The 27,926-nt window shown below is 38.6% G+C and overlaps 1 protein-coding gene across 1 annotated transcript; it reads right to left on the bottom strand.

Annotated features, from left to right (window-relative positions):
• Positions 1 to 704: 704 nt before the first annotated feature.
• Positions 705 to 27,905, bottom strand: LOC127428366 (junction plakoglobin-like). The gene is made up of 16 exons (XM_051676707.1): positions 27,758 to 27,905; positions 13,631 to 13,685; positions 13,214 to 13,381; positions 12,441 to 12,694; positions 10,832 to 11,070; positions 10,475 to 10,676; positions 10,224 to 10,368; positions 6,712 to 6,815; positions 5,629 to 5,967; positions 4,854 to 5,006; positions 4,492 to 4,611; positions 3,486 to 3,636; positions 3,074 to 3,195; positions 2,456 to 2,495; positions 2,123 to 2,274; positions 705 to 1,681 (listed from the first exon to the last, which is right to left on the bottom strand). Exons 2-15 carry the CDS (start codon positions 13,641 to 13,643, stop codon positions 2,126 to 2,128), a joined length of 2,199 nt encoding a protein of 732 aa, XP_051532667.1. The 5' UTR covers positions 13,644 to 13,685; positions 27,758 to 27,905; the 3' UTR covers positions 705 to 1,681; positions 2,123 to 2,125.
• Positions 27,906 to 27,926: the final 21 nt, after the last annotated feature.

Genomic DNA, 27,926 nt, shown 5'->3' on the forward strand with positions numbered 1-27,926 from the left:
TTGATCTATTTTTCATCCCCACCTTTCATATTGCTTCTGAAGGCATCTATTTAACCACTGGAGTCGTATGGATTACTTTCATGCTGAATTATGTGATTTTTTTTTTGGAGCTTCAAAATTTTGGCACCCATTCACTTGCGTTGTATGGAGATATTCTTCTAAAAATCTTCATTTGAGTTCAGCATATAAAACAAAGTCATACACATTTGGGATGGCGTAGGATGAGTAGATTATGAGAATTTAAATGGATGAAATATTCCTTTAAAACAATACCCTAAAAAATGTTATGACCATTCTCCACCTTTCTGATCCTTGATGGGCTGTTTTTATTTTCTACTATACCTGGTAACACTTTACAATAAGGTTTCATTTGTTAACATAAGAATGAACAATACATTTAAAAAGCGTTTATTGATCTTTGTTCATGTTAAACCGTGTTCATAGTGCATTAACTAGTGTTAACATCCAACTTTTAAAGTATTAGTAAATATTGAAATTAACATTAACCAAGATTAATAAATGCTCTGAAAGTATTGTTATAACTTAACAAATGTAGTAAATTGTACCTTATTGTAAAGTGTTACTATATACTTTCTATAAATTACCATTGCATGTGAAATGAGAAACAACACTGGTTTGCTGTCAGGTTCAGCATGGTTGTTGCTGTCCCATCTTTCAATAACAATAAATTACATCACAGAGCATTATATAACATGATTTTATTTTTATTTTTTGGACAATGTGAAGTAAAAATGCTACAAAGAAAGTAACCCCATTGTCTGTTCAGTTTGATTCCTCTGTGTAAATAATTTTAACAAATCTAAAGCTAGTGTTTGTTTTTTGTTTTGTTGTTTTTTTGTGACTCTTAAGGTTCATTTGTGGTTAAACGTTAATCCCTTTTTAATCAGCACAGCATTTATTCATGATGTTAATAAAACAAGTATTTCCTTGTATATACATTAAGAACATTTCAGCAAAACAAGAAAATAGTGAAAAAAAATGCTCACACATGAAAAAACTCTTCTAGTAAAGTCTCTGTATGTAAAAGAAGAGATATGGAGATGCATTTCAAATGCCATATGCATAAGCAATATTTGTTACTGCCAAAGCTGTTGTGTTTGTTCTTCAGAGACCAAAGGTATCGTCGTAGTGAGGTCTGTTAAGTAGGAAATCAACATGGCAGACATTTCCATTCACTAAAGCTGATTACAGATTACAGTTCTGATCAACCTTGTCTGACTAATACCATTATAAACAAAGATAGAAAGCTGACCTCGAGTCAGTTATTGTGAGTCTGAATCATTGATAGCATTTTTCAAATTTTTAAAACTATAAAAAAGCAACATGATTATTATTATAAAATATGATAATAAAATCTCTTTGGCATAGTTAACCAGTCCTTTTACCAACAATGTAATAATGCACCCATAAGAAAAGCTAAAATATAACATTTTCTACAAAAAAAGTGTAAAATGCAGCAAGCTGTCAGGCAGTGTAAAGTTGTACTCAATTCTGCCTCTCCCAGCACAGTGAAAACTTGCGTATATTACAGCAGTGTCAGTGTATGAGTGTGTGTTTACAGAAAAATAAACCACAGCCACCCAGCAATGAAAAACCAGGAGTTTCTTCCTTTTCTGTACTTTCATATTCCTCTTCCAGCAAAGCTCAGTTCATCATCAGGCTATGAAATGAACACATAACATCCAGTTTAGTGAAGTTAGTGACTAAATTGACATTTTGCACAATTGATGTCATAACATAAAAATATTTTAAACAACATTTTGCAGCAATTCTTTTAAAATTATTATCCATACAGCTTTTATGACTCCTAAAGAGACTACATGAACTTTAAAAAATTAATTTGTCACTGCTGGACCATTTAAAATGAACTACTGAAGGCAAAAGGGTGTTTAAAAGACTTGATGACCAGTTACAGAACCTTAGGTATACAGTTTCATTTAAACATTCATATTAATTTTTAACCTACAATCTTGATGTTATCAAAAAAAAAAAAAAAAGACAATGGACCAAACATACGTCAACCCAATACAGAAAAGGAGCCAGTTCTTCTTTAAACGTTTAAGTATTTGAGTGATATCTAGAGGACTTGAGTTGTAATAACCTGTTAGTAGGGTTCATTGTAGCCTCTGGACATGGGATCGTAAGGTAGGCCTTGCCTGTAATCATCTAGCATGTCTTGATCTAGAGTCATGTTTTCCATTTGCATGCCATCACTATATCCTTGATATGCTCCTGGACCATAGCCATCAAGCTCTGTAAAAGACAAGGCACATGAGTGTTGCGCATTACTGAAAAGTGATCTCCACAATTTTATGTTCGCCGTAGAAACAATAAAGGCTGATCTCCCAATGTATTTCTATGAGTCATTAAAGATGTAAATAACAGTCATAGAGTAATGGCTGCAAAACCTGGGCAAGAAAGAGGATATACTGACCATCACCAGGAAGTGGTTCCATCATGGTATTGTTGTGTGCCTGAAAAAAATGTAACAAGACAACGATCAAAACCTGAGGTCTAGTGTTTAAATATTGGTATGAGTCAACATGAAATAAAAATGGACCCCATTTACTTTCTTAATACTTGTTTCTGGTCTTTGTGGACAATTCATCTGTGAACGTTATTCCAAAGAACAAAAATGTTTGTCTTCGTAACTTGCTCCGTGTACTAAAATGACATTGCCTTTTGGCTGACGTCACCAAGGCTGCTTAAGTTTCAACCAATGGGTGACGACCACTGATATATATATAGAACTATCTATTTATATATCAGTGGTGATGATGTTGTTTCAGGAGGGATGTAGTCCAACAAAACTGACTACAAACTCTGGTATGGAACACCCACTATACACAATCTAATCAATAGATAAAAAGTTTCACCCTACATTTTTACTTGCTGAGTATCCCATTTCCCTTGAAAGTACACCACACTACGGAAGTAAATGGGTTCCGAACGCCATGTCACTTTGCCTTTTCACCAGTGTTGTGAATAAATAAGACACTGAAATGTGATGGCCATGTTATGGTACGTCCTCACCCCCAGGGTGCAAACTCACCATCTCCCATGCATCAGGGTCGTGTTTGAAGAGCGAGTGTGTGAGTTCCACTGATACTCGCTTCTTATAGTCAGGGTTTTTGTCCTCAGAAATTCGGAAGAGTACAGCGGCAGCGTAGGTGGCTGACGAACAGAAAACACAAATATTACACTCTCATTAATGTTAATTAATGAGAGACAGTACTCTCATTATAATATCATGACACCAGTTAATGTTACTTTCAATGTCAGTGAACCAGTCGCTATCAATCAAGGACCACAATGGAAATACGTTTTTAACTTTATTGTGTTAGCCTTGACAATGAGTTGTGATTCATTTAAATTTTATTGTTAAATAAACCAAAACCAAATACAAAGCTCATTTTCTTCTGTTCTTGCTTACTGTATTTGATTTCTTTATATGTCTTACTCACCGATCCCTTCATTGCTGGAGTGAAGGAGCTCCATGAGAGGAGCACAGGCGCCCTCTGCGTCAATGATCTCAGCCGACTGTTTATCAAGAGCCAGTTCACACAGAACACCAGCTGCCACACGCTTGACATTATCCAATGGAGAATACAACAACTGCATGGAGAGAAAACGGACTTAAAAAAAATCATCTATATACACCAACAATGGCGTTACGGCAAAAGGAGAAAACCCACAAAACCTCAAACACGTTCCATTAAAGCAGGAAAGAGTGAATTTCACACACACACAAAAAAAATTTGTAAAAAAAATTGCAGGTCACATTTCACCTTTTATGGGGGGGATTTTCTCCCCAATTTGGAATGCCCAATTCCCAATGCGCTCTCTAAGTCCTCGTGGTGGCGTAGTGACTCGCCTCAATCCGGGTGACGGAGGACGAATCTCAGTTGCCTCCGTGTCTGAGACCGTCAACCTGCGCATCTTATCACGTGACTTGTTACCACGGAGACATAGTGCATGTGGAGGCTTCACTCTATTCTCCACAGCATCCACGCACAACTCACCACGAGCCCCACTGAGAGCGAGAACCACATTATAGCGACCACGAGGAGGTTACCCCATGTGACTCTACCCTTACAAGCAACTGGGCCAATTTGGTTGCTTAGGAGACCTGTCTGGAGTCAGTCAGCACACCCTGGATTCAAACTCACGACTCCAGGGGTGGTAGTCAATGCCAATACTCGTTGAGCTACCCAGGCCCCATGTATATGGGGACTTTTAACGCTTTAAGTGAAAACATTTTCCCCCATGGACCCACTGGCATATTAATATATGCATAATTGTTATGATGAAAAACAACCTTAATGGTCCAAAAAATAGGCCTAGTTTTCTTAAAACAAAATATAATTTATTTTTTTATTTTTTGTGAAATATGACCCAGACATTTGCTTGACAGGTTTGGTGAGATTCATCCGAATACAGAATAAACTGATAACATAATTCAAACATTACCTGTACAAACAGAGGAATAGTGTCCATGCTGGCAATAGTGGCTTTGTTAACAGGATCTCTGGCCATGATATGCAGAGCAGCAGTGCAGCCCTCCACAATCTCCTCCATTCTCACTCCATCCTGAGAGAGAGGAAGACAAAAGATCTTTAGGGTGGGCAACTGTTTATCTCTGTGTGGGACATCTCTGTATCTCTTGTGTTTGTCTCCCTTAATCGTGTTTTGCTATTGGTCCGGAGGGCTGTCATATAGGAGCACAAGGAAAATGCCCCCCCCCTTAGACCTGGCCATGGATATTTAGTTAATTTAGTAACTAATTTGTAGATTGTGCTTGAGGGTTACAGTGACAGATAAGAAAGTCATGCCTGGTATGTTTGCTGAGCGGATGAACCGTGTTTCTGTGCATCCTGGTGAGCTTTCAGAAGCAAGGTGACCAGTTTGGGAATGGCCTCAGCATCTCTCAAATGAGCCTGATTGGCTGGACACAGAGCCAGGTTGCGGATCAGACCAACCACAGCCTGTAATGAAGAGAACACATGGGGTCAAGACACTGAATAAACAAAATTAATGAATTAAGTTATATCAATTATATTTTTTACATAGAGAGCCAATATAAATATTTGATAAGCACAATTTCTTTTCTTTCTTTTTGTGACACGTTTCTTACTGAAACAGGAAGTTAGGAGGTAGGATATGACGAAGGGCTTGCCCTTTCTTTTAAAATAACCAATAGTCTTTAGTTTACGTCACAGTCATGAACTACCTGCAATTGCTAGTTAGTGTATTAGATGTATTAATGGAAGGAGACATTCTCATTCTAGAGTGTTTTATTGGACAAAAAATTCCACAACACACCTGCATATAAGACATCATTATTTTTGTCAACTTTCCCAAAAGAGAAAGACTATTATTATTTTCTAAACGTTTTACAGTACAATAGCATATTGCAGGCCTCAAAATTAAGAGACACAAACTAAAAGCCACAAAACCTTGATTTTGATCTCACGAGGTCACTGCGAGTAATGGATAAAAAGTTCACTAAAAGGATTTATATCTTCTGTGGTTTTTAATAAAGTAACAGATCACTTGCTATCTATAAGGTACTCGTTTGTCAGTTCTCTCTATTTCTTTCTCACTTACCTTAACAACTGGCCAGGAGTAGGGCTGATTGAGCAATTTGACAATAGCGGGGATGCCGTAATGGATTCGTACGCTGTTCTGCGCGGTCTCAGCCTCAGGATGTCGGCTGGTAAGGTGCCGCAGGGCGCAGACAGCTGGCTCAACTACGTCCTGTTTCGAACCGGCCCTCAGGATGGCGTGAATCAGAGCCTCCACACCGTTACTCTGGGTTACCTGGGTTTTGTTGCGAGTGTTATTGCAGGTGAGGTTGGACAGGATGCCTGTGGCACAGGTTAGCATGTTGATGTCATCTGAGGACAGCAGACTGACCAGTACTTGCAGCAGATTTTCCATTCCATCCTGCAGGGGGCGAGAGAGAGCATATTCCAGTTCAGCTCAAGTAGCATGGGCAGGGCTATTGATTGGTAATTTCTTAGTACAATTTGTATAGAGGCATTGGAAATAATCCAGTGTGTGTGTGTGTGTCTAGATAGTAAAGTAAAAAAAAAATCACCAACATTGTAGGAACACAATGTAGGACAACGGCTTAATAAATGGCTTCAGTAAACTCCCTACATTTCTTAATAAAATGGTTTGTGTAAGGGTTAGGTTTAGGGGTAGGTGTAGGGTTAGGCGATAGAAAATATCACTCGCTCAGCATACAAACAACCAAAGTTAAAGAAATTCCCACCATGATAGAAAAACACAATGTTTGTGTATGTGTGTGTATGTGTGTGTGTGTGTGTATATGGATACTTTACTATAGTTTGGGGACAAATAAGTTAAATAAATCTGACAAAACCATCCATTTGGGACATATTTAATAATAATTTTAAAAAAGATTAATATATTAAACAATGTGAAATGCAAATGAATAAATTCTGAAAATGCCACATACAAAAATAATATATATATATATATATTTTAGGGGAGGGTTCAGAGTGTGGATTAGGGTTAGTCTATAAAGTATTTATAATCCGCTTATGAAACCAATATATAATTTGCTAATGAAAACAATACAAGTCTATGGTAAGTTATAATTTATATAGCTAAGTAAATGTGTCTCTGTATAAGACGGGTTAAGTGTATAAAGTAAAAATAGACCTGTTTGGTTGCAGCGTCTGACAAGTTTCTCAAGGTCCACAGGCAGTTCTGCATCAGGCGTTGACTAGAGCCAGTCAGATGTTTACCAAGAGCTTGCATTCCACCTGAGAGAGGGAAAAAGTGAATTACTGTTCTTTAAGTATTGGTAAAGCAATTACCATTATATCCACATTTTTTACATTTTCTGAAAAAAGAAATAAAAAAAAGTGTGTGGTGCTTGACCATGCAAAACTTGTTGCTATGATTCTAGGGTATTCTAGGTGGTACTAGCCAAGTCAAAAGTGCCAACCCCCGAGTCTCTATGATAATCTAGGCCCTAGACAAGGCTTCAATGCAAGTATATGGGATTTTTTTGCCCATTGTATTATCTGCCAGGCAAAAATCATAAGTCTGATTGCTAAGAAATGCAATAGCACAACTCTGACCTCTCCTCAACAAGCCACGTGATGCAGTCGCGATTTCTCCGAGTAGGCAAAGGAGGCAGTGCCTCCTCAAAAATTCGGGTAAGCAAAATAAACGACAGTACATAAATAAAGTATTATGAAATGTATGGCAATCATTTTCTAAAATCACTCTGTCAAACAGCAACACCCAGTGGATAAAGTTTCAGAGGAAGGCAGTCCCTCCCTCCATCTCATTGCAGTCTCACTCAGCTCCTAAAACGTGGCGCGAATGTGAGGGGAGGTAACCGCCGAATACAGCGAAAAGTTACATGAGGGGAGACATTGGCTCCAATTAGCGCGGATTAGTTCAATACGCTGTCAATCAATCAATGCGACAGTGCCCGCCTCTCATGCCCTCGTCCTCACGGCAGGTCTATGCAGATCGCTATAAATGGGACAAACGGACTGAAGTGCAGAAACTATTTGCACAGAAAACAACTAACTGACACAGTCAATCGCACTTTTGGTCACATCTAAATCAAAATGAACTTAAAATTACTTGAAATCTGAAATGGTATGTGAGTGACGCGCTTTTTAGTGAGCACTCGCTCTTAAAAGTAAAGTTCCGTGACATCACGAACCCTGTGTTGTTTACCAAGGAGTAGATGATGGATGATCCAAAAATAAGATGACTATAAAAATAATAGGCCAACACATTAAATATTCATGAAATATGCTTGTTGCTGTATTGTTGTAGGTATTGTTTTTGAGACAGTGAAAATAGAATAATTATAAAACAATGTATACACTTGATGAGTCTTTGATTTGACTTGATTTAATAAATGGTGTTAATATCAACATACAAAAATAAGTATTTCATGCTTATTTACAGTGTAAGTTAAAAGGTATTTGTTACAATTGAAGTCAGAAGTTTACATACACCTTAGCCAAATACATTTAAACTCAGTTTTTCACAATTCCTGAAATTTGATCGTAGAAAACATTCCCTGTCTTAAGTCAGTTAGGGTCACTACTTTTTTTGAAGAATGTGAAATGTCAGAATAATAGTAGAGAGAATTATTTATTTCAGCTTTTATTCCTTTCATCACATTCCCAGTGGGTCATAAGTTTACATACACTTTGTTAGTATTTGGTAGCATTTCCTTTAAATTGTTTAACTTGGGTCAACTGTTTTGGGTAGCCTTCCACAAGCTTCTCTCATGTGCGAGTCAGGTTTGTAGGCCTCCTTACTCGCACATGCTTTTTCAGTTCTGCCCACAAATGTTCTATCAGATTGAGGTTAGGGCTTTATGATGGCCACTCCAATACCTTGACTTTGTTGTCCTTAAGCCATTTTGCCACAACTTTGGCGGTATGCTTGGGGTCACTGTCCATTTGGAAGACCCATTGGCGACCGAGCTTTAACTTCCTGGCTGATGTCTTGAGATTTTGCTTCAATATATCCACATAATTTTCCTTCCTCATGATGCCATCTATTTTGTGAAGTGCACCAGTCCCTCCTGCAGCAAAGCAGCCCCACAACATGATGTTGCAACCCCCATGCTTCACAGTTGGGATGGTGTTCTTCGGCTTGCAAGCCTCACCCTTTTTCCTCCAAAAATAACGATGGTCATTATGGCCAAATAGTTCAATTTTTGTTTCATCAGACCAGAGGACATTTCTCCAAAAAAGTAAGATCCTTGTCCCCATGTGCACTTGCAAACTGTAGTCTGGCTTTTTATGGTGGTTTTGGAGCAGTGGCTTCTTCCTTGCTGAGCAGCCTTTCAGGTTATGTCGATATAGGACTTAATTTACTGTGGACATAGATCCGTATCTACCTGTTTCCATTGCTGTTGCTCTGGGATTGATTTGCACTTTTCCCACCAAACTACGTTCATTTCTAGGAACAGAATGCATCTCCTTCCTGAGCAGTATGATGGCTGCGTGGTCCCATGCTGTTTATACTTTTGTACTATTGTTTGTACAGATGAACGTGGTACCTTCAGGCATTTAGAAATTGCTCCCATGGATGAACCAGAGTTGTGGAGCTCCACAATTTTTTCTAAGGTCTTGGCTGATTTCTTTTGATTTTCTCATCATGTCAAGCAAAGAGGCACTGAGATTGAAGGTAGGCCTTAAAATACATCCACAGGTACACCTCCAATTCAGTACACCTTCTATCAGAAGCTAATTGGCTAATTGTCTAAAGGCTTGACATTTTCTGGAATTTTCCAAGCAACTTAAAGTCAGAGTTAACTTAGTGTATGTAAAGTTCTGACCCACTGGAATTATGATATAGTCAATTAAAAGTAAAACAATCTGTTTGTAAACAATTGTTGGACAAATTACTTGTGTCATGCACAAAGAAGATGTCCTAAACAGCTTGGCAAAACTATAGTTTGCTAATATGAAATCTGTGGAGTGGTTAAAAAAATGACTTCAACCTAAGTGTATGTAAAATTTTGACTCCATTTGTATGCCTTCACATACAGAAATCTGATATATGGCAATTAACATACATAATATACATTTTGGGGGGCATATATATAAAAAGCCTATACAAATGTGATGATAATAAACTGATAGAAAAACACTGTATATGTTCCATATAGAACAGCCATTTTTAGTATTTTGTTTTTATGTTGTTGCATTTAAAGCAAAATATGTGACTTTTTATATTATATATTTTTATGCAGGCCTATGTTTTCATATAATTTGAAATGATTTGTATGGGCTTAACCAGAAAGCTATTTAAATGTCAACTGGAACTGAAATAGGAATTTATATTGGACTTATATATAAAACACTGAGATGGTTCTCTGCCTCCTCATTTCAAAAGTCCACCACACGCCACAGGCGTGATGTGAAATATCATTCATGTATGTAGTGCAAACAGTGTTGGGCAAATTACACGTCAAAATGAGCCTTAGCAAGCACATTCAATAAAACACAGTTTACTTAACATTTTAAAGGGGTCATGACATGCCTTTTTCATTATTTTAATGTTCCTTGATGTCTTATAATATTAGTTGCCATTTACATTTACTTTTTGCACACAAAAAAATAGTCCTATATTTTTTAAAAACATGATAATTTTCCACCCTCATTCTGACCCTCTGTGTGACTTACCAGCATCTACAATAGCAGGCTTGTTACTAGGACAGACAGAGAGCACTTTGAGAACACGACTGGTGGTCCACAGCAGCTTCTCGTAGTTGTAGGTCCTCATGATGTTAACAAGACCCTCAGGACCCCCATTGGCCAAGATTATCAGCTGAGAGACAGTTAGACTGATGTTAACATGTGCAATAACACACCATCAAAAACTGTACTATAAAAAAAAAATCACCATACTTGATAAACAGGCAAAATATAAACACCTTGCTCTCCTGGTTGCCATAGGAAAGTAGCTGTAGGCAGTCTGTGGTGATAGCCAGGAACTTGGGATTACTCTTCTTCAGCAGGGGTACCATCCTCTGAAGCCCATCAGCAAGACGCACTGCCATCTTGGCTCCCTCCTGGTGCAGGAGTAGGTTATGGAGGGTGGTGATGGCATAGAAAAGAACTGAATCCATTGGAGAGCTGAAAAAGAGTTGCATGGGCATGGATCAAACCTAGTAAATTATTTTTATCTTGGTTTAAGGTGTCAAACACAAACAATATATGGAGACTTCATAGATGAAGATTTATTTTAAATTTATTATTATAAGAACCTCTGTACTTTGTCTCTCTCATACCTCAGCATGCGCACAAGAGCTGGAATGCCCCCTGATTTGAAGATGGCTAGCAGCCCCTCGCGCTGGTGTGAAAGGTTGTGCAGGATGCTGGCAGTGGCACGGGTTGTCTCCATGTCTGATGTGTTCTGCATGGCTCTTACCACTGCTGCCACCATCTGCGGGGACTGCATCAGAGCCCGCCGTGACGCCTCCTTACGGGTCAGCTGGTTCACGATCATAGCGGCCTTATTCACTATAACCTGAGGTCAAGAGGAGAGGGTTAAGAGTCAGGAGAAGTCTTTTAATACTAAAATTTGGGTTATGTTCCTATTTCATTGATAGCAACACCAAAGCGATTACAGGAAATGGATGGGGACAAAAGGGCAGAAGAGATCGGAAGCTGGATTCGAACATGCGTCTCCCGCATAAGCCGCACGTGCCACAGCTCAATGTGTCTGAAGCATGTGTGTCCTCTTAAAGGAATAGTTCACCCAAAAATGAAAATTCTCTCATAATTTATTCACCCTCATGCCATCCCAGATGTGTATGACTTTTACTTCTGCCGAACACAAACGAAGACTTGTAGAAGAATATCTCAGCTCCGTCTTTCATCACAATGCAAATGAATGGGTAACAAAATTTTGAAGCTCCAAAAAGCATATAAAGGCAGCATAAAAGTAATCCATAAGACTCCAGTGCTTAAATCTATATGTTCAGAAGTGATATAATTGGTGTTGGTGAGAAACAGATGAATATTGAAGTCCTTTTTTTTCTATTATAAATTCTCCTCCCTGCCCAGTAGGTGGTGATATGCACAAAGAATGTGAATCACCAAAAACAAAAGAAGAATGTGAAAGTGAAAGTGGAGATTGATGGTAAAAAAGAACTTAAACATTGATCTGTTTCTCACCCACACCTATCATATTACTTCTGAAGATATGGGTTTAACAACTTGAGTCGTATGGATTACTTTTATGCTGCCTTTATATGCTTTTTGGAGCTTCAAAATGTTGGTACCCATTCACTTGCATTGTGAGGAGATATTCTTCTAAAAATATTCATTTGTGTTCAGTAGAAGAATGAAAGTCATACACATCTGAGATGGCATGAGGGTGAGTAAATGATGAAAGAATTTTCATTTTTGGTTGAACTATCCCTTGAAGATTCAGATAAAAACATTCAAAAACTGAGGTATCACATTTCTAACGAAACACTAAAGAGTGCTTAATATTCAAAAGCATAATAAATTAATATTACCTTTAAACAGATTTGTGAAATCCTGTATGACCTGCTAAAAAAAAAAAAAAAAAGACAAAACTGCTTAAGCCAGCCCAAAACTGCTTGGCCTGCTGGCCAAGATGATGCTCCTTGTCTGATCAATCTGGTCTGTTGGCTGGTTTTAGAGGGGTACTTGGGCACTTTCAGCTGGTTAGGCTGGGAGACCAACCAGTTAACCAATTAAACCAGTTGAGCACAAGCTTGGCCAAGCTGGGAGACCATCTTTAATCATCTTAGGCTGGTTTAAGATGGCTTTTCAGCAGTATCAGGCAGTATCAGGCATCAAAAAATGTTAAAGCGCGCTGTTAAAGCCTATGATATCATCAGATAATAAAAATGAGCAGTCAGGCACCTGATCATCGTCGTTAAGGAGTTTGGTGAGCTCTGGAATGGCACGAGTGGCAAGCTCGGCATCGTCCTGGTAGTTGATGAGGTGAATGATGGCGGCTTTGAGCTGCTGAGAGGGTTCGGCCAGCTTCTGTACATTGGTCTGCTGGGACGAATTAATCTGTGTGGACAGGATGGCTGTACCCTCCGTCACTGTCTCCGGAAACATGGCAGCCCTCACGCGCTGGGCACGGGTCATTGTGTACTGAGACTCCACTTCTACAGGAGACAGTGATAGAAAGAGAAATATTACTAACTACAACATAGTTTATAATACTAACATACAGGGTACCGAGATTATTTTCTGTGTTGATTTCAGGAGAAAGTATGTGGAATGAATTTAAACATAGTAAAATGTGTTAAATGGAGCTGAGATTACTACACTCTTATTGGTAGCTGTCAGCATAATCAAATTAGCCAAAACATTTAATAAACAAATATGCAACAGACAGGGGATGTGTAGAATTTTGAATACAGGCATTCCAATTCTGTTCTACGGGCACACATTCCATGAGGGCTGCTTGTATGAAACATACTGCACTAATCTAATGACAATGATATATCTCGTACATGTAGATCAATCACTGAATGTGTCAGACATCAGAAAATATATATAACAATATATTGTGTTTTTTGTCGGGCTCAAAGCTAGGTTAGGCACAACCAAGGGGGTTGGTAAACGAACAAAGGAAAAAACGCTGCATAATTAATTAATCTTCCACGAATGGTGTATCTCACCTGCAGGGTTCTCTGCGAGCGTGCTGGTGTAGATGAATTTCTTGGTGCTGTACTCTGTTCCACCATCGTCTGAGCGAACTGTAGCGGCTCCTGATTGGATGCCTGAATCTGTCCCATAATACGACTGTTGCCACTCCGAGACCTTCACCGAACCTGCGTGCTCTGTCACTGATACACACAAACATTAGCTTGAATTCCTGATCTATCACTTCCAAGTTCCTTTTTTATTATATAAAATATTAAAAACACTAATACTATTTACTGTAATAAAAAAATAAAAATAAAAAAAACATCAACAAAAAGAAAGAAATGTACAGTATTAAAGAAGTATTATTTTTTTTGTTTGGTTTGTTATTATTACTATTACTATTACTATTATTATTATTTATTCATTTAAATATAATTCTGTTTACTTACTGTGCATTTCCATTTTGGCCTCCTAGGCTCAAACCAAATGGTCCAAAAATAAAACCTGTAAAAAAATAAAGACATGCATGGATTACTCGAATACAAAAATGCAGCCTGTTAAAAATCTGATGAAGTCCTGCTACATTAAAAAATCTGTTCTTGATCAGTGTGGCAAAAGTTCAAACAAACATGAGCGAGCGAAACTGCACAGAGGATCACAGGAGCACTGAAAAGAGGGAGCGAAGGGGGGTTGGGAATGCCAGCACTAGTTTCTGACCCTTGACTCCTCAAACAAGGCGTGTGAGCTGAATGCTACACTGCAACCACAACACCATCACAAAACCGGCTCTGCGTGTTTCAACATTCACACACCTATAAACGCCAAACCCCTCCCCCAGCTATCTCTATCACACACACAGACGCACACACACTCAAACAAACTCCTGAAATATCCATTTCATGCCAAAGCTCAATACTGGACTTGTATTGTCTCTAAACATCCATTCATTGGACAAAATAAATGAACACTGGCTACAATATAACCTCATTCTGAAACTAAGCAGGGAACAGACAAGATGGACTTGCTTATCGTAACGTTTTATCAGCACCCTGAATAATGCAGTTAGCAATTATTTCTTTCCTACACTCCTCCAGGTATCTTACATCTTCAATTCTTTCTGTCTCTCTCTCTCTCTCTCTCTCTCTCTAATTCCATATTCGGAGTGTGCCTTACCACAATCTTTGAACTCTAGAGGACAAGAGAAAGTTTTTTTCAAAGAAGACAGATAAGCACATACTATATCTTATCAAAATATTCTAGCTTCTTTATTGCCAATCAGATAATAATAACCAGCCTGAGCATCCCTGCACTCATGACAGCTGTTCTGTTCTGGTTTTATTCCTAAATGAAGTGGGACTGAACAGGGATTGGCCTCAGGAAATAAGAAGAACCTGATTGGTTTATTAGCATGGCCAATAAGCGTTAGCAAAACTTTTGCACAAAAAATGCAATGGATAAATTCTGTATAGAATCTTAGTACAAATCTTAGCACCTGAATGCACAGTTAAGTGATTTGATGGATTTGATCCAACAAAGTTTTCAAATTGCACAGCAGGAAAGGGACTGGTATGTAATCAGAGGGTTGAAAACATCTCCTAACCAGCAGGAATTTGACACCAGGCCACAATCCTTACAAACCGGGAACAAAGTTACAGATTGAAATGAAATTACAAACTTTTTGGTTTCGAAAAGATCATATGTTTACTGCCCCACTTTGTGAAGATGTGCTGCACGCACTTGACAAAAATACTGAACTCAGAACATCATGTGTACAAAGTTAAGACATATTTTGGATGCCTTACATGTTGACACTCGAAGAGAGTGTGAACACGTACACGTGGTGTGTGTGTGTGTGTGGTTGAGGTGGCGTGACCAGTAAGAACGGAGTTTCTTTGTGGAACATTATTCTCTAAACAATACATTTGACAATTCAAAGCAGATGTTTGTTTGCGACTGTTATGGGTGTTATGTCACATGCTGACATATACTGTATAGTGTCTGTTCGCATGTAGCTGGACGGAAATGTAGTGCCGTTTTATGAAGAGTTAATCTACTAATCTAAATTAGAGTTAATTGATCTAATCTACTAGCTATTGTTACATTTTGCATATCAAGGTCCTGTGAGTGGAAACTCTCTTCGCCACAGCAACATCATTAGAACATACCTAACTGGGTGTGGCCAAGCAACAAACATGTAAAAACACGCAACACGCAGCGACTCACACTGTCAGCCCTGCAGGTGAACGATTGCAAGCGTCTATGAACACTGGGGTGTGGATGGTTTCCCAAGCTCCTAGTCTTGTGAGGAAAAGAAATGCATTTACACACCCACTTCAAAATATGCAGTGTTTATACACCTGCAGTTTGCAAAAACACTAATAAAACATAGTTAATTACTAGGGATGGGCGATACCACTTATTTTCTTTTGGATACCAATACCGATACTTCTATTAAATAAGTTTTTTTATTTTTATTTTTTTTTATTTCTTGGGATAAAATGGTAATTTAAAACATTATTTTTAGTCATAATTCATCTTTTTTTTTTTTTTTTTTTTTTTTTACATTTGTGAACCTAAATAGAAAATTATTAGACTTCTGTTTTGTTTACCCTTACAAAAATTAACCATGGTTTCACTACAGTAACTATAGTTTAACCTTGGTATTTAGTTAAACCATAGTTACCACACAATTAACCATGGTTACTACTACAATACGACTGCAACAATCATCTCAGCAAAAAAAAAAACATGGTTACTACAATATTACTTAAGTAGAACCATGGTTAACTATTTTATTTATTTATTTATTAACAACAATTACAAGCTCATAAGAAATGTCACCTTTAGATATGTGGTTATTTTAGCGTGAATTAGAAGCTATTTCTCTGATTTTCTATCATTACCTCTACAAGGCACTGATCCCTCTTGTTTGAACGAGCCTTGTGACAGCGCAAGAGCTTGTCTGCTTGTGTCTTTCAGCATGCATGTTAAGATGAGCGGAAGGAGAAATAGTTCCCATCCTGCACAAGTATTTGCTAATATAGCCTAATCCTTTTTATTTCACTTTGCAGCTTATGATTATTGTTCATGTTCATATAATGAACCCAAATTCATTACTGTAACCAAATAATAATAGCCCTAGTCTAAAATTTTTTTAGAATCTATATTTCTGTGTGAGGATCGATATTTTTGATCCAACATCAGTATCAGAAGTACCAATACTTTAGGATCGATCCGCCCATCCCTACTAATTACTGCAGATTGGATAAATGACTTCATCATTCAAGATTCAAGATCATTCTGATTTTGTTCCAAACGATCACAGTTAGTAAGTCTTATTTAGTGCAACATGCTTGCTTGCAATTTTATCAGAGGGTGAGGTTAGTGACACCTGGGAAGAAATTTGTTAAAAATGTTTTACATACACACACACACACACAGTATATATATATATATATATAGAGAGAGAGAGAGAGAGAGAGAGAGAGAGAGAGAGAGTATTATATTTTGTATTTAGATTGATTTATATATATTAGTAATGTCATAAAATAACTGATACATTGATTATTGATCTGCACGTTATTTTCTCTATAAGTTTTTGACGTATCGATATATTAACATTAGCCGACATTTAGATTAGAAGCCTAATTTGTATGATTTGACAATTTGATTTGACAATTCACTGTCAGTTGGCCTTCCGTTTAATGTAGTAAGGCGTAATAGCTTTGAGAGAACATTTACTGTACTTATTGGTCGCACATCGGACTAGGAGTGCGGCGTCACTGGTAGGACAAGGCAAAGGTGTCGCACACAGGATGCGTTAATGCGGTGCAGGTGGCAGTCCAAAGTTGTGAGTCTAGTCACCATATACACACAAAAGTTACGCAGGTTTTTGTACTTCTTCAAGAATTAACTTGCAGGTTAGTGTATGACACTTGTGTAACTGTGCAACTGAACGATTAGAAATGGCGACATTTATTATGCAATTTCTCTGTATGTAGTCTTGAATAGGTTTCATTCAAGCTATAAAACCACAAAAACATATACTTGCAACTAAAATAGACATTGTGTAAGCTATATGAAAGATACATATACACAATATAACATCCAGTGATAGCTAGAATAAATATTGTATGTCCTTTGATAAAGATTTGGGTCGAATATAACAGAAAACTATGTGAGATTTGCTCCGTGGCTCTGCAGAATTTTAAGCAGTCTCCGGAGTCGTAGCTGGGCACTGCCGATATACGCAGAGTGGCGGTGGTGCAAGTACCTTCATAGAAAATAATTATTTCTAATTTTAGAATGTGCCATATCAGCCACCAGACATGTGCGGTGTGTGACCCCCTTTAAGTTACCCTGCCGTTCACACTTTTTGAGAAACATGTATGAAGAGCTTTTGTGCAACAAGCAGCCCTTCTTTTATCGTGACGCATGTATCGTATTGTGAGGTGATTAGCAATACCCAGCCCTAATTTCTATTGCTCATACTTTGGGTTAGGGATCTGAACAATCTCCTAACCTAAAGTATTAAGCTTCAGTTGAATGTTTGTGCTACAGTCATAAGCAATTTTTTAAATCTTTTGCCTTATTGAAAATAGGGGTGTTATAACTTTTCTAAGTGATTAGACTTGATTGGAGGTGAGTTCTTTTTACCTGGGTCAGTAGGCAACCACCCAGAACACCTAGCAACTGCATAACAACTTTTGCATGGACAAGCACCCCTAATAAATCTTGTTTTCTCTATCATTTCAAAATAAAATGTACAAATGTAAAAAAACAAATTATACATGTTATTTTTAAAACAATATAATATGTTATTTCTGAATACGACTCCACAATTTCCAAAGCGCAGTCTCTGTGAGGTGGGAGGTGAATCACAGTCTCTACTTTACACAAAGCTATGATGACGATTAGTTCAGTTTATTAGAACAGTTTATTACTGTACATTTAATTTCACACCAAGAAAACTGAGCAACCGTATGTCACACACCCTGTAGAATCGTCTCCCACGCCCACCTGCAGGACTCCGCCTACCCCCAATGGATCCGAGGCATTTATCAGCTTGGATGTTTCTAAAACGAGGCTGAAATTAGTTTGACTCATGAGGAGTCAGAATGAGCTGTGGACATGACCCATTATATGGCAGATTCCCAAAACTCTAATCCTAATGTGACATTCCACACTAGACCACGATGTCCTGCCTCTCACTGTCCAACTGTGACGAGTAGAAGGGCATGGCCGGGCTGTAAAGATGGACGCCCGGCGCTGAATCAGCCCAATCATCCGAGAGAGGGATAAAGAGGAGCCGGGGGACGCCAGTTCGAGAGAGAGAGACGCACGCAGCAGTCTTGTGTGTGTGTGTGTGTTTTGTGTTATGCTGGAAAGCAGTTTTATGCTATGTTTTGTTCATTTGTGTCATTAAAAGTTTACGTTGACTGCTCAGCCGGTTCCCGCCTCCTCCTTGCCCATCCTGTGAACCCGTTACACCCACCTAGTGATGTCCAGTTCATGAATGAATCGTTCTTTTGAACCGGTTCTTTTTAGTGAACAAGTAAGTACACTGATCCGGGGACGTCAACAGTACATTCAGTAGAGTCGTTTGCAGAAGTTCACGAGTCACCAGTACACTGAACTGAGAACTGAGAAAGTATAGATATTCAGATGCAGTGATAGATTTAGTCAATAGTTTTTAAAATTGACTGCAAAATATTCAAATATATAATTTGTTTAAAAATTCAGGGGAGCTGGTGGTCATTACTGACCTCTTTTGTTGTGATTATTGATTCCTTGCTTACAACAACTTCTCAAATTGGTGGACCTCTTGTCGGGATTATGGCCAATGTACTTCTTCACCAAGTATCCAGCAAATTAAATATGATTTCTTAAAAATTAACTAAAATTACAATTACTTGTTGCCATCTACATTAGCATGTACTCTCACTTATAACATTGAAGCTCATGGTAATTCTGTCTTGAATGGCATATATGTTATTACTAAAAAAATCTATTTCTCTATGGAAAAAAGAATGGTATTTTTCATCACCGGAACCCAACTGTTGTGCTCAATAAAGGTATTTTTTTTATGTTACATACACAAAATCTCCCTCTGTTTATCTAAATCGCTCCCTTTTCCTGTGTCTTACCCTCACGTGACCTGATGGCTAAAGAATGTCAGAATCAGATGTGCTGATGGTGCTAATTCACATGACAATACTAAGTACTGACACCATGTGCTGTCACCATAATCACAGCAGCACACTGCCCAGCCCTCGGGACAGACAGGGAGTGCCACTGATATGACTCAGGTGTAAGTTAGTGTGTGTGTGTGTGTGTGTGGGCGGGTTTGGGTGGTTTACGAGGACTTTTTAGGCTACAAACTTGTAAGTACATGGGTATTATGCTATAAAAGTGGTTTATGAGGACATTTCTAGTGTCCCCATAATTCAAATCGCTTAAAAAAAAAACATAATAAACTATGTTTTTTTGAAAATGTAAAAATGCAGAGAGTTTTTAGTGAGGGTTAGGTTCAGGGGTGGGGTTAGGGGGACAGAATCTATAGTTTGTACAGTATAAAAATCATTATGTCTATGGAGAGTCCTCATAAGGATAGCCGCACCTACGTGTGTGTGTGTGTGTGTGTGTGTGTGTGTGTGTGTGTGTGTGTGTGTGTGTGTGTGTGTGTGTGTGTGTGTGTGGGTGTGTGTGTATGGGTGTGTGTGTGTGACAACCTCTTTAAGGCCGGATGCACACAAGATCATGGAGCTGTAACTATTAGGATCCTGAAATTCATACACACTCAAACCATAGTAAAGCGAGTTGATTTTTGACAATTTGACATCAAACAACATAGAAGGGGGATAAATAAGAAAAAGAGCTGATTGAAAATACATGTGCATCAAACTGATGTTGTTATTTTAGGGTTCTCACCTCCCAATGCCTCACACTCTTTTTGCGTTTTTGAAAATAAAACAGAATTTTTTTTACTCCCCATTATGATAAACAACGGCCACTACAAATGTAACAAATTCCTCACATTTAGGCCTACCCATATTCAGGCTGTGGCTTGTCTGTATTTTTACACCCACCATAATGAGCCATTACCACATTTACTTTTGAATTGCCGGCAAAAAGCAGCCCTTATGATTTCAGAGTCTGTCTCCAGAGATTATACAGCTGCTATGCCTCATAGCTTTCATTCAGTAGGATGAAATCCAAAGCCTCCCACACAGAAAAACACACACATACACTGGTAATGATTTTGCGACCTGGCAATGGCCAGCTGAGCCCCTACTGTTAAGAGCCTGCTGTGTCTGAGGGCTCCCCAGACGATCAGTTTGCTTCCGCAGGAGATTACGAGTGGGAAAGCAGGTGGTCTGCCCTGACTCTGGCCATCGGGTTTCTTTAACCCCAGGCAAAATAGGAGAGGCCTCTCAACATGCAGATCCATCAACTGGCACATCCAATTACACTGTTAACACAGTAGGTCATGATCACTCTGCAAACTAGATTCTACATGGCTGACATGAGCTGAACAGTCCCAAAATAATGGATAGGTGCAGGGCCGTAACCGCCACAGACATTTAGAAGGACACATCCTCTCAGATTAATATCTGATTAATGCAGATTATTGGTCGACCAATATGGGTTTTTCAATGGCCAATTCTTAAACTATTAAACTTGGACCCCCAATCCTGAATATGTGATTATAATCTTGGATAATTGCTTATTAGAAAGGATTTTTGGAGGGCCTAAAGCCCTATTCACAACAGACTAAATACTGCAAACAAGATTTGTGCATTCCAATGGGCCTCTTCAAATAGTGGTTAAAAATAAGGTCGTTTTTTTCCCCTTGGACTGGAGAAAAAATCTCATTGGCTGATAAGATTTTTTGTAACGTATTTGGAGCCATTGCTCCATTCTCCAGAGCACATGGTGGCACTAATGCAGAACCATAATCCAAGATGGGCGTGGCACTACGGTTGTCTTTGCTTTCTCAGTCTTTTCCTTTTTAGGTCTGTTTGCAAACATTTTAGGTAGTTATTCTGTTCTTTTGTTCATTGGTTGTTTGCAAATCGTTTCGTTCTCTGCATGAACAGTTTTGCTCCCTTTTTTCACGTTCTTGGTGAGAATCATTTCACATTTTGCAACTTGCAGCACTTTTTTGTCTCACTCTTTGTGTGAATAGGCCTTTAAGGTTTACATTGATAGAATGAACCCCAGCATCAGGATCACTCCCTATACTGCCTCCTCCTAATGCAATAATATTGTTGCTGCACCCATTTAGCCACTTCAAATACTCCATATGGAAAATTCTCCAAAATACATGTAATGTAACATTTCAGATAAAATTGCTCGAGACAGATTTGACACTTTCTTGGAATTGTTGCTTCAGTGAACATATTATTTTCTTGTGGCCAATCAGCGCAAAACAATGCAAATCCAGCTCATGTTACACAGCAATGTTGTTGCACAACTCCACTGTAGCATAACGCCTATCTTGGAATATCATGAAAACTGCTCTTGAAGCAGTAAATGTCAGATAACACCACATTGAGGTCTCCAGCATGTACGGACAGGCTGCATTTTTTCAGACTCTACCTAACCATGAGAGCCATTAAATGACAAACAAGTCTAGAAAAAGGATGAAAATTGTCAGGACTTATGACAAAATAAATGCATATAAATGGATGCATACAATGCATAAAGCAACCTCAAGGACAGTTAAAGTATTTAAACGATCCAGTTTTAACACAGATAATCTGTGAATCTGTGTTATAGAGAGAGTAGATTACATGATCCATACCATTCCACTTATACGCTTTTTAAAAGCATATTGCAGCTAAACGATAGGTATTTGGTCATGGGTGTCACTTGCAGTAAGTGCTTAGATTAACTCAGACAGGAAGAGACAGAGCATTGACAAATGCTGTCTGTCTGCTCGCTGCACGCCTGAGTCTCCTTTCCCTGTTCGATGTGATAGATTTCAACATATGCAATAGGAGAAAGTCAGGACAGTGGGCAAATTCAGTTTCCAGTATCATGTAAATTTTCAAACATCCATCCCATAATCCCCCATCTGTTTTATGCCACTTGAATCAAAAGAGTTCTTTTGTATGAATGGAGGACTTGACTTAATGTGGTCAGCTATATGCCTGCCTGTGGCTTAATGGACTATCAGTCACAATTTACATTATTGTAAGTTGTTTCACATCTGAGTCATTAGGAGAGCCACTTGATGGTAAGTGAGGCGTTATCTGAGACAGAGTCAGAGTTTGACATTTTACCAGCATTCAGTCAATGTTTCAGGAAACACATTTATCATGAACATCTTGGTGTCTGTTGTGCACATAAATGTCATGAGTTTAGTCCACTGTGCCTGGTCATTTCAAGGAAGCTTCTTCATCACATGTATGCATGAGTTTGTAGAGCAAAACTGAGCCAATGTGACAGCTGTTAAATATTTCATCAGCCCGAGACATCCAAAGGGAAACTTCACTGGCACTGCATAAATCTGAAGGGATTTGGAAGGACACCACACTATTCTAGAGAAAGTTAAACTCAGGAAGACATCTTGGTTAATGTTTCACAGGAGAAGAGACTGAATTGGGCTCCTGCTATATGAAGAGCTGGAGTATAACTGCATCTGGCACTTGAAATATTTCATGAAAGGAAACAGAATCTAGATAATATAGTTTAATTTGTTTATATTCCACACTGTTTACCAAATTCTTACTGATGTTCCCTTTTGGTGTTTTGACTCCAACATGATCACACATGAGAGTTTCGGTACCCCAAGATCGGTCACATTAGGCTCTTTCCCACCTAAAGTCCTGGTACTTTTCCCTTAGTATCTTTCTAGATGAGAACTCTGAAGAGGAATGGTACACCCAAGGAGACTCTTCCCCTCTTGCATTCGCACTCACCAAAGTAACCCCTGTAGTGACATCATGTAGTATCTACCATTTTTCTTGTAACGTTATTTGCATGCGCGATTCAGTAGCAACAACCAGGAGTGTATTAACGCACTGGCTTACACGGGCTAAAGCCCAGGTGCCCACAACTCCTATGGGGCCCAGGTGGTGTCCGCCACCCCATTTTCCCCTATCCATGTTCGCGGGAGGAGCGCATCTAAACACTTTCAACGGGAGATGCAGTTGTTGACACGGAGATGGTGCGCAACCGTTAAATGCGTCCGTGTATTGCATGTTCAACGCACAGCCCCAAAAGTACCTGCCCCAGAGTAGGAGCTAAAATTTCCCCTAAAACGGCTTCGAGGAACTATAGTTCCTCAGGTGCAAAAGCAATGAAAAATACTAGTCCCAAGGAAAAGTACCTAAAACAGGCTTTAGTACCTGCAGTGGGAAAGGGCCTATTATACTGACTCTCCAACAAGCAAGATCATCAATCAGACATTTCTGCATCGGCTCCAGCGTGTTTACGTTCACCTGTGGCACGACCGGAAGCGTGTTGCGTAAGCAATGTGGGAGACCCAGGTTCACGTTAAAACCAAGAAGTAATCTCGTTCACATAATCTGTGATGAATGTGATTAGGAGGTTGCATTTTACCCTCTAGCATTGCATTTTTACTCCACAGATGGTTAGGTTTTGGTTATGTGCATTCCTTTTCACTGCATTACAGCCTCTACGGCTGAAAACAACTTGCATCACAACTCATTTGGTGCCCCTATGTGGACAATTCATCTGGAAAATGGAGCTCACACGTACACATACGCCCAACAACAGTTACCACTCTGACCACTGAGGGCAGTGTTTCAAATTTCAGAAAGCACACACCGATTTTAGATAAAGAAAAGTCAACCTACGGTTTCCGATTTCACTGTGAGATCAGTCTAGTGACTCACTGGTACAGTGATATCTGCTGATATCTACAGAGATCTAGTAAGCATGCATTTGGTTTTGGCCGTAAAAAGCCATTAGTAGCTTTCATAGTGGTTACTTTAAAAACCTCACAGGGGTTAACAGCAAACAAATCCTCCACGAATTACTATGCTATCTACAGAGATCTGTAGAACAAACATTTGCTTTTGGACTTGAAATGCTAGCAGTAGTATTTATTTTAATACCTTACAGGGGCTAACAGAGAACAACTATATTACAAATGACTAAGGGAATGTTTTTTGCTACCGAGAGGAAATAAAAGGAGGCCTCTTCACAATTATGATTCATTTCCATGAATAGCCCCTTTCTCCACCTCTCTCTGGTTACTCTACACCTCCCGGTACAGCTGAATTAAGGATTTGAGATGGTCTGTGTTGATGATACATGCCCAAACCCTCCCACAACTTTTGACTCATGTTGTGTGAAGCTGCTCCCATGGCTGAATCTCAAAGTGGTTTAGTACAGTGGTCCTGATATAGAACCTTACAACACTTATCACTAATTTTGATATTACACCCAAAACTTCACCCACATGGTTTGTTAAACTTATCGAATCAAGCAAATCCAATACTGAAATTCAAGTCGGAAGTCTGTCGTATGTAGGTAGAACTACCCTTTAAGCTCATTTACACATGCACATCAACAGTTTCACAGTTTAAACTGAAGTAATACTTGGGGTTTGCAACAAGAAATATTCCCTTTATAGAGCCACTAGTCCACAGAGGTGTATTCATTCAATTATTCATGTTAATGGCAGTGTCAAACTTATTTTCTCACTTTGACTCTCAGGATGAGGACTTGATGTTGGTTTTATATTGAGAGTGGAGTTTGAGGAGACAACGGGGAGGGGGTCTGCATAGGGGACATTCTGTTTTCCTTTGTGACTCTGCAGGTTTAATTCAGTGGGTCTGTGCTGGTGCTGGAGCTGTTTATTGACATCTGAGGAGGACTCTGTTAATATTTAATGAGAGAAGAGCTGACCAAATGACGGAAGCACTGACTATGTAAGTCTGACAAGATTAGGTAGGAAAAGAAAGCAGTGTGGAATAAGATCCTAGAGAGGTAAAACTAATTAAGTGTGAATCTAAAGGCCAACAGATCTAAGTTATGTCTATGCAGTTAATAATCAGTGGTTCTAACATTTTAATCATTCTAAAGTTGACTGTTGGATTTAGAGTGTTAGGAAACAAATGTCATGGTCAAACACACTGATCTAACAAAACCCAACAACAGTTGGAATTTGGTGTTTGGTGGCGCTTGTTTGGGCATTGCAAACTAGCCTTTAAATATTCATTGGTTCAGGAAGGGTTTTAGAGGAAGATATGTTTTGGGTTTATTAAATGTTCTGTAGAAGAGTGAAGCAATTGGCTTAACCCTACACAGATTATGAAGCTACCATATCATTTGATACTTTTCAGAGCCATCTGGGCACTCATCGTAGATTTCATACACAGCTATGGATCTTATGCCATATTCATTGAGGACATATGGCACATTAGGTATGAATATATGGAAAGAGCAGATTACAGTTCTGGGACCATCATTTGCTGGGACATCTCAAAAAGAGAAAGAAAAAGAAAGAAGCTAGTTGATTTGAAAAAGTTTTAAAACACCAGCATAACTGACAGATATTCTGAGCAAATGGTGCTGATGGGTTTTCTCCTTTGCCCCCTCTGAAAGTGTATTTATGAAGTGGGATCACACTACCCCTTGCTGTCCTAATGTAGGACAATATCAGGGATTTGTGCCTGTAGGGGGATTAACGGCTATGTGTGAGCCCACATGCAGTAAATCTCAGCCTAAAACCACGCCAGTCAGTCGGTAAAGGAACCAGCCGCCCCTGACTGCACTACTAATCACAATGTGCACAACTCAGGAACTCCCTCAAAGAGCAAATGCCACATACTGTCTGTGTTAATATCTACTGTAACTGACCCATTTAAATATACTGTAAAAATAGACTGTCACATGGCACTTTGGCTACCCATATTATATTGTGTAAGCGAGGAAGAGGACATATCCAAGTCTTACAATTATCTGTGCCAAACTCTATGTGCCAGTAGGTCATGCTGATGCCATCCAAAAATCTCTCTTTTGAGTACATCCGGCCAAAACTGTTAAGACTTGGTCATGCTGGCTAAGTCCATGTTATTAATGTTTGCAGAATTTAGTTGCTTTTTTAAGAGAAAAATCACTGACCAAGGACAAGTCTTTTGGCTTCCTTGCTAACCAGACATAAAGGAAAGGGTGTATCATAAGGAACGTTATTTCCTTGGAGGCAGATTAATTAAATGATTTCTTTGAAACATGCAGAAACCACTCAACAACTACTGAACTGTGAGAAAAATTTATAATAAGGTGCTATAATAAGTAGCACTTTATAATAAGGTTACATTTGTTAACATTAATAAATGCATTAGGTTTCATGAAATAACAATGAACAATACATTTTTTACAGTATTTATTAATGTTTGTTAATGTTAGTTAATGAAAATACAATTGTTCATTGTTAGTTAATAGTGCATTAACTAATGTTAACATAAACACATTTTTGTATATGTTGAAAATAGAATTAACGAAGACTAATAATTGCTGTAAAAGTATTGTTCATTGTTAGTTCATGTTAACTAATATTGTTAACACATGTAATCTTATTTTAAAGTGTTACTCATATTTCTTTAGAATGAACGCACACAGATGATTAAGTCATCTTGTAATGTTAGTGTTCTCAGTTGAGAAGTACAGTAAATAAAACATGCAACAACCCCACCCAGACTCTCACACACAACATTAGACCCAGGCTATCAATGTAAAGACTAAGACATACACAATGTTAAATGAATATACTTAAATTCATACATTTCACACACACTGTAGCCTATAGACTCACAGTAAACATGTAAGTGAAACTCAACAGGACCCCTGCAAGGTGTTAAATGTATGGCAACACTCACAACATGCAGGTGTTTATGCACCTGCATGTTTATCCAGTCAAATATGTATATGTCAACAGTATACCTGTCAATGTCAGCTATTTTAAACAAAAACTATACAATAAACGCTAGCCCACTATACACTACTAAACTATATCCTCAACAAAAAGTGAGACGGTTAATCCAGAGCTGATATATCTTAAGTTTACAGTATTTTACTTATATTTTGTACTTGTTATTTGTAATGATCTTAGGCCATTACTTCTGGTTCATGTCAACAGTTCAAACTGACATTTGGGGAATGTGGGGAGGCTGTTTTTGCCAGTGTCCGAAAAAGGAAAAGATCAGCCGTCTCTTTGTATTCCCAATGTGCTCTTCCTTTGTGTATAGGTTAAATATAAGTGAATGTTCATCTACACTAAGTAAATATTGTGTTAAATTGCGATTAATTAGTCATTGTTTAGCGGAGTAAATGAGTCTGTATATCAGCTGTAACACACGGTAGTGGGAGCGAATGTCGCACAGGTAGGTAAACCAACACCGACAACCCAGATCACCACGATAAAAGAAATTCCCAAGAGATCTGAATACGAATTTAAAGCTGATTTAGGAGTATCAAAGATGTGGACTGAATATAAAAAAGAACAGAACAGTTTTAAACTCGCATCGACAGCGTACAACACAATAGTACAGCCTGTGCCCTTATTGAATACAAATGTAAAATAATATATTTTGATTTACCTTTAAACAACTCGTCTCCAAACACTGCTGCTGACAGTGATTCAAGAGTATTTTAGTTTCCCCCACTGCGCAGAGTACCAGTGAGCGCGACACTTTCTCCTGCATTCAAATGAGGCTGAACAATGCGTTGGGCAGAGAGCAAAGTCTCTTCCAGAGCTCCGCCTCCCGA

This window comes from Myxocyprinus asiaticus, chromosome 37 (assembly GCF_019703515.2).
Source record: "Myxocyprinus asiaticus isolate MX2 ecotype Aquarium Trade chromosome 37, UBuf_Myxa_2, whole genome shotgun sequence".
In the NCBI taxonomy this organism is placed as follows: Eukaryota; Metazoa; Chordata; class Actinopteri; order Cypriniformes; family Catostomidae; genus Myxocyprinus; species Myxocyprinus asiaticus.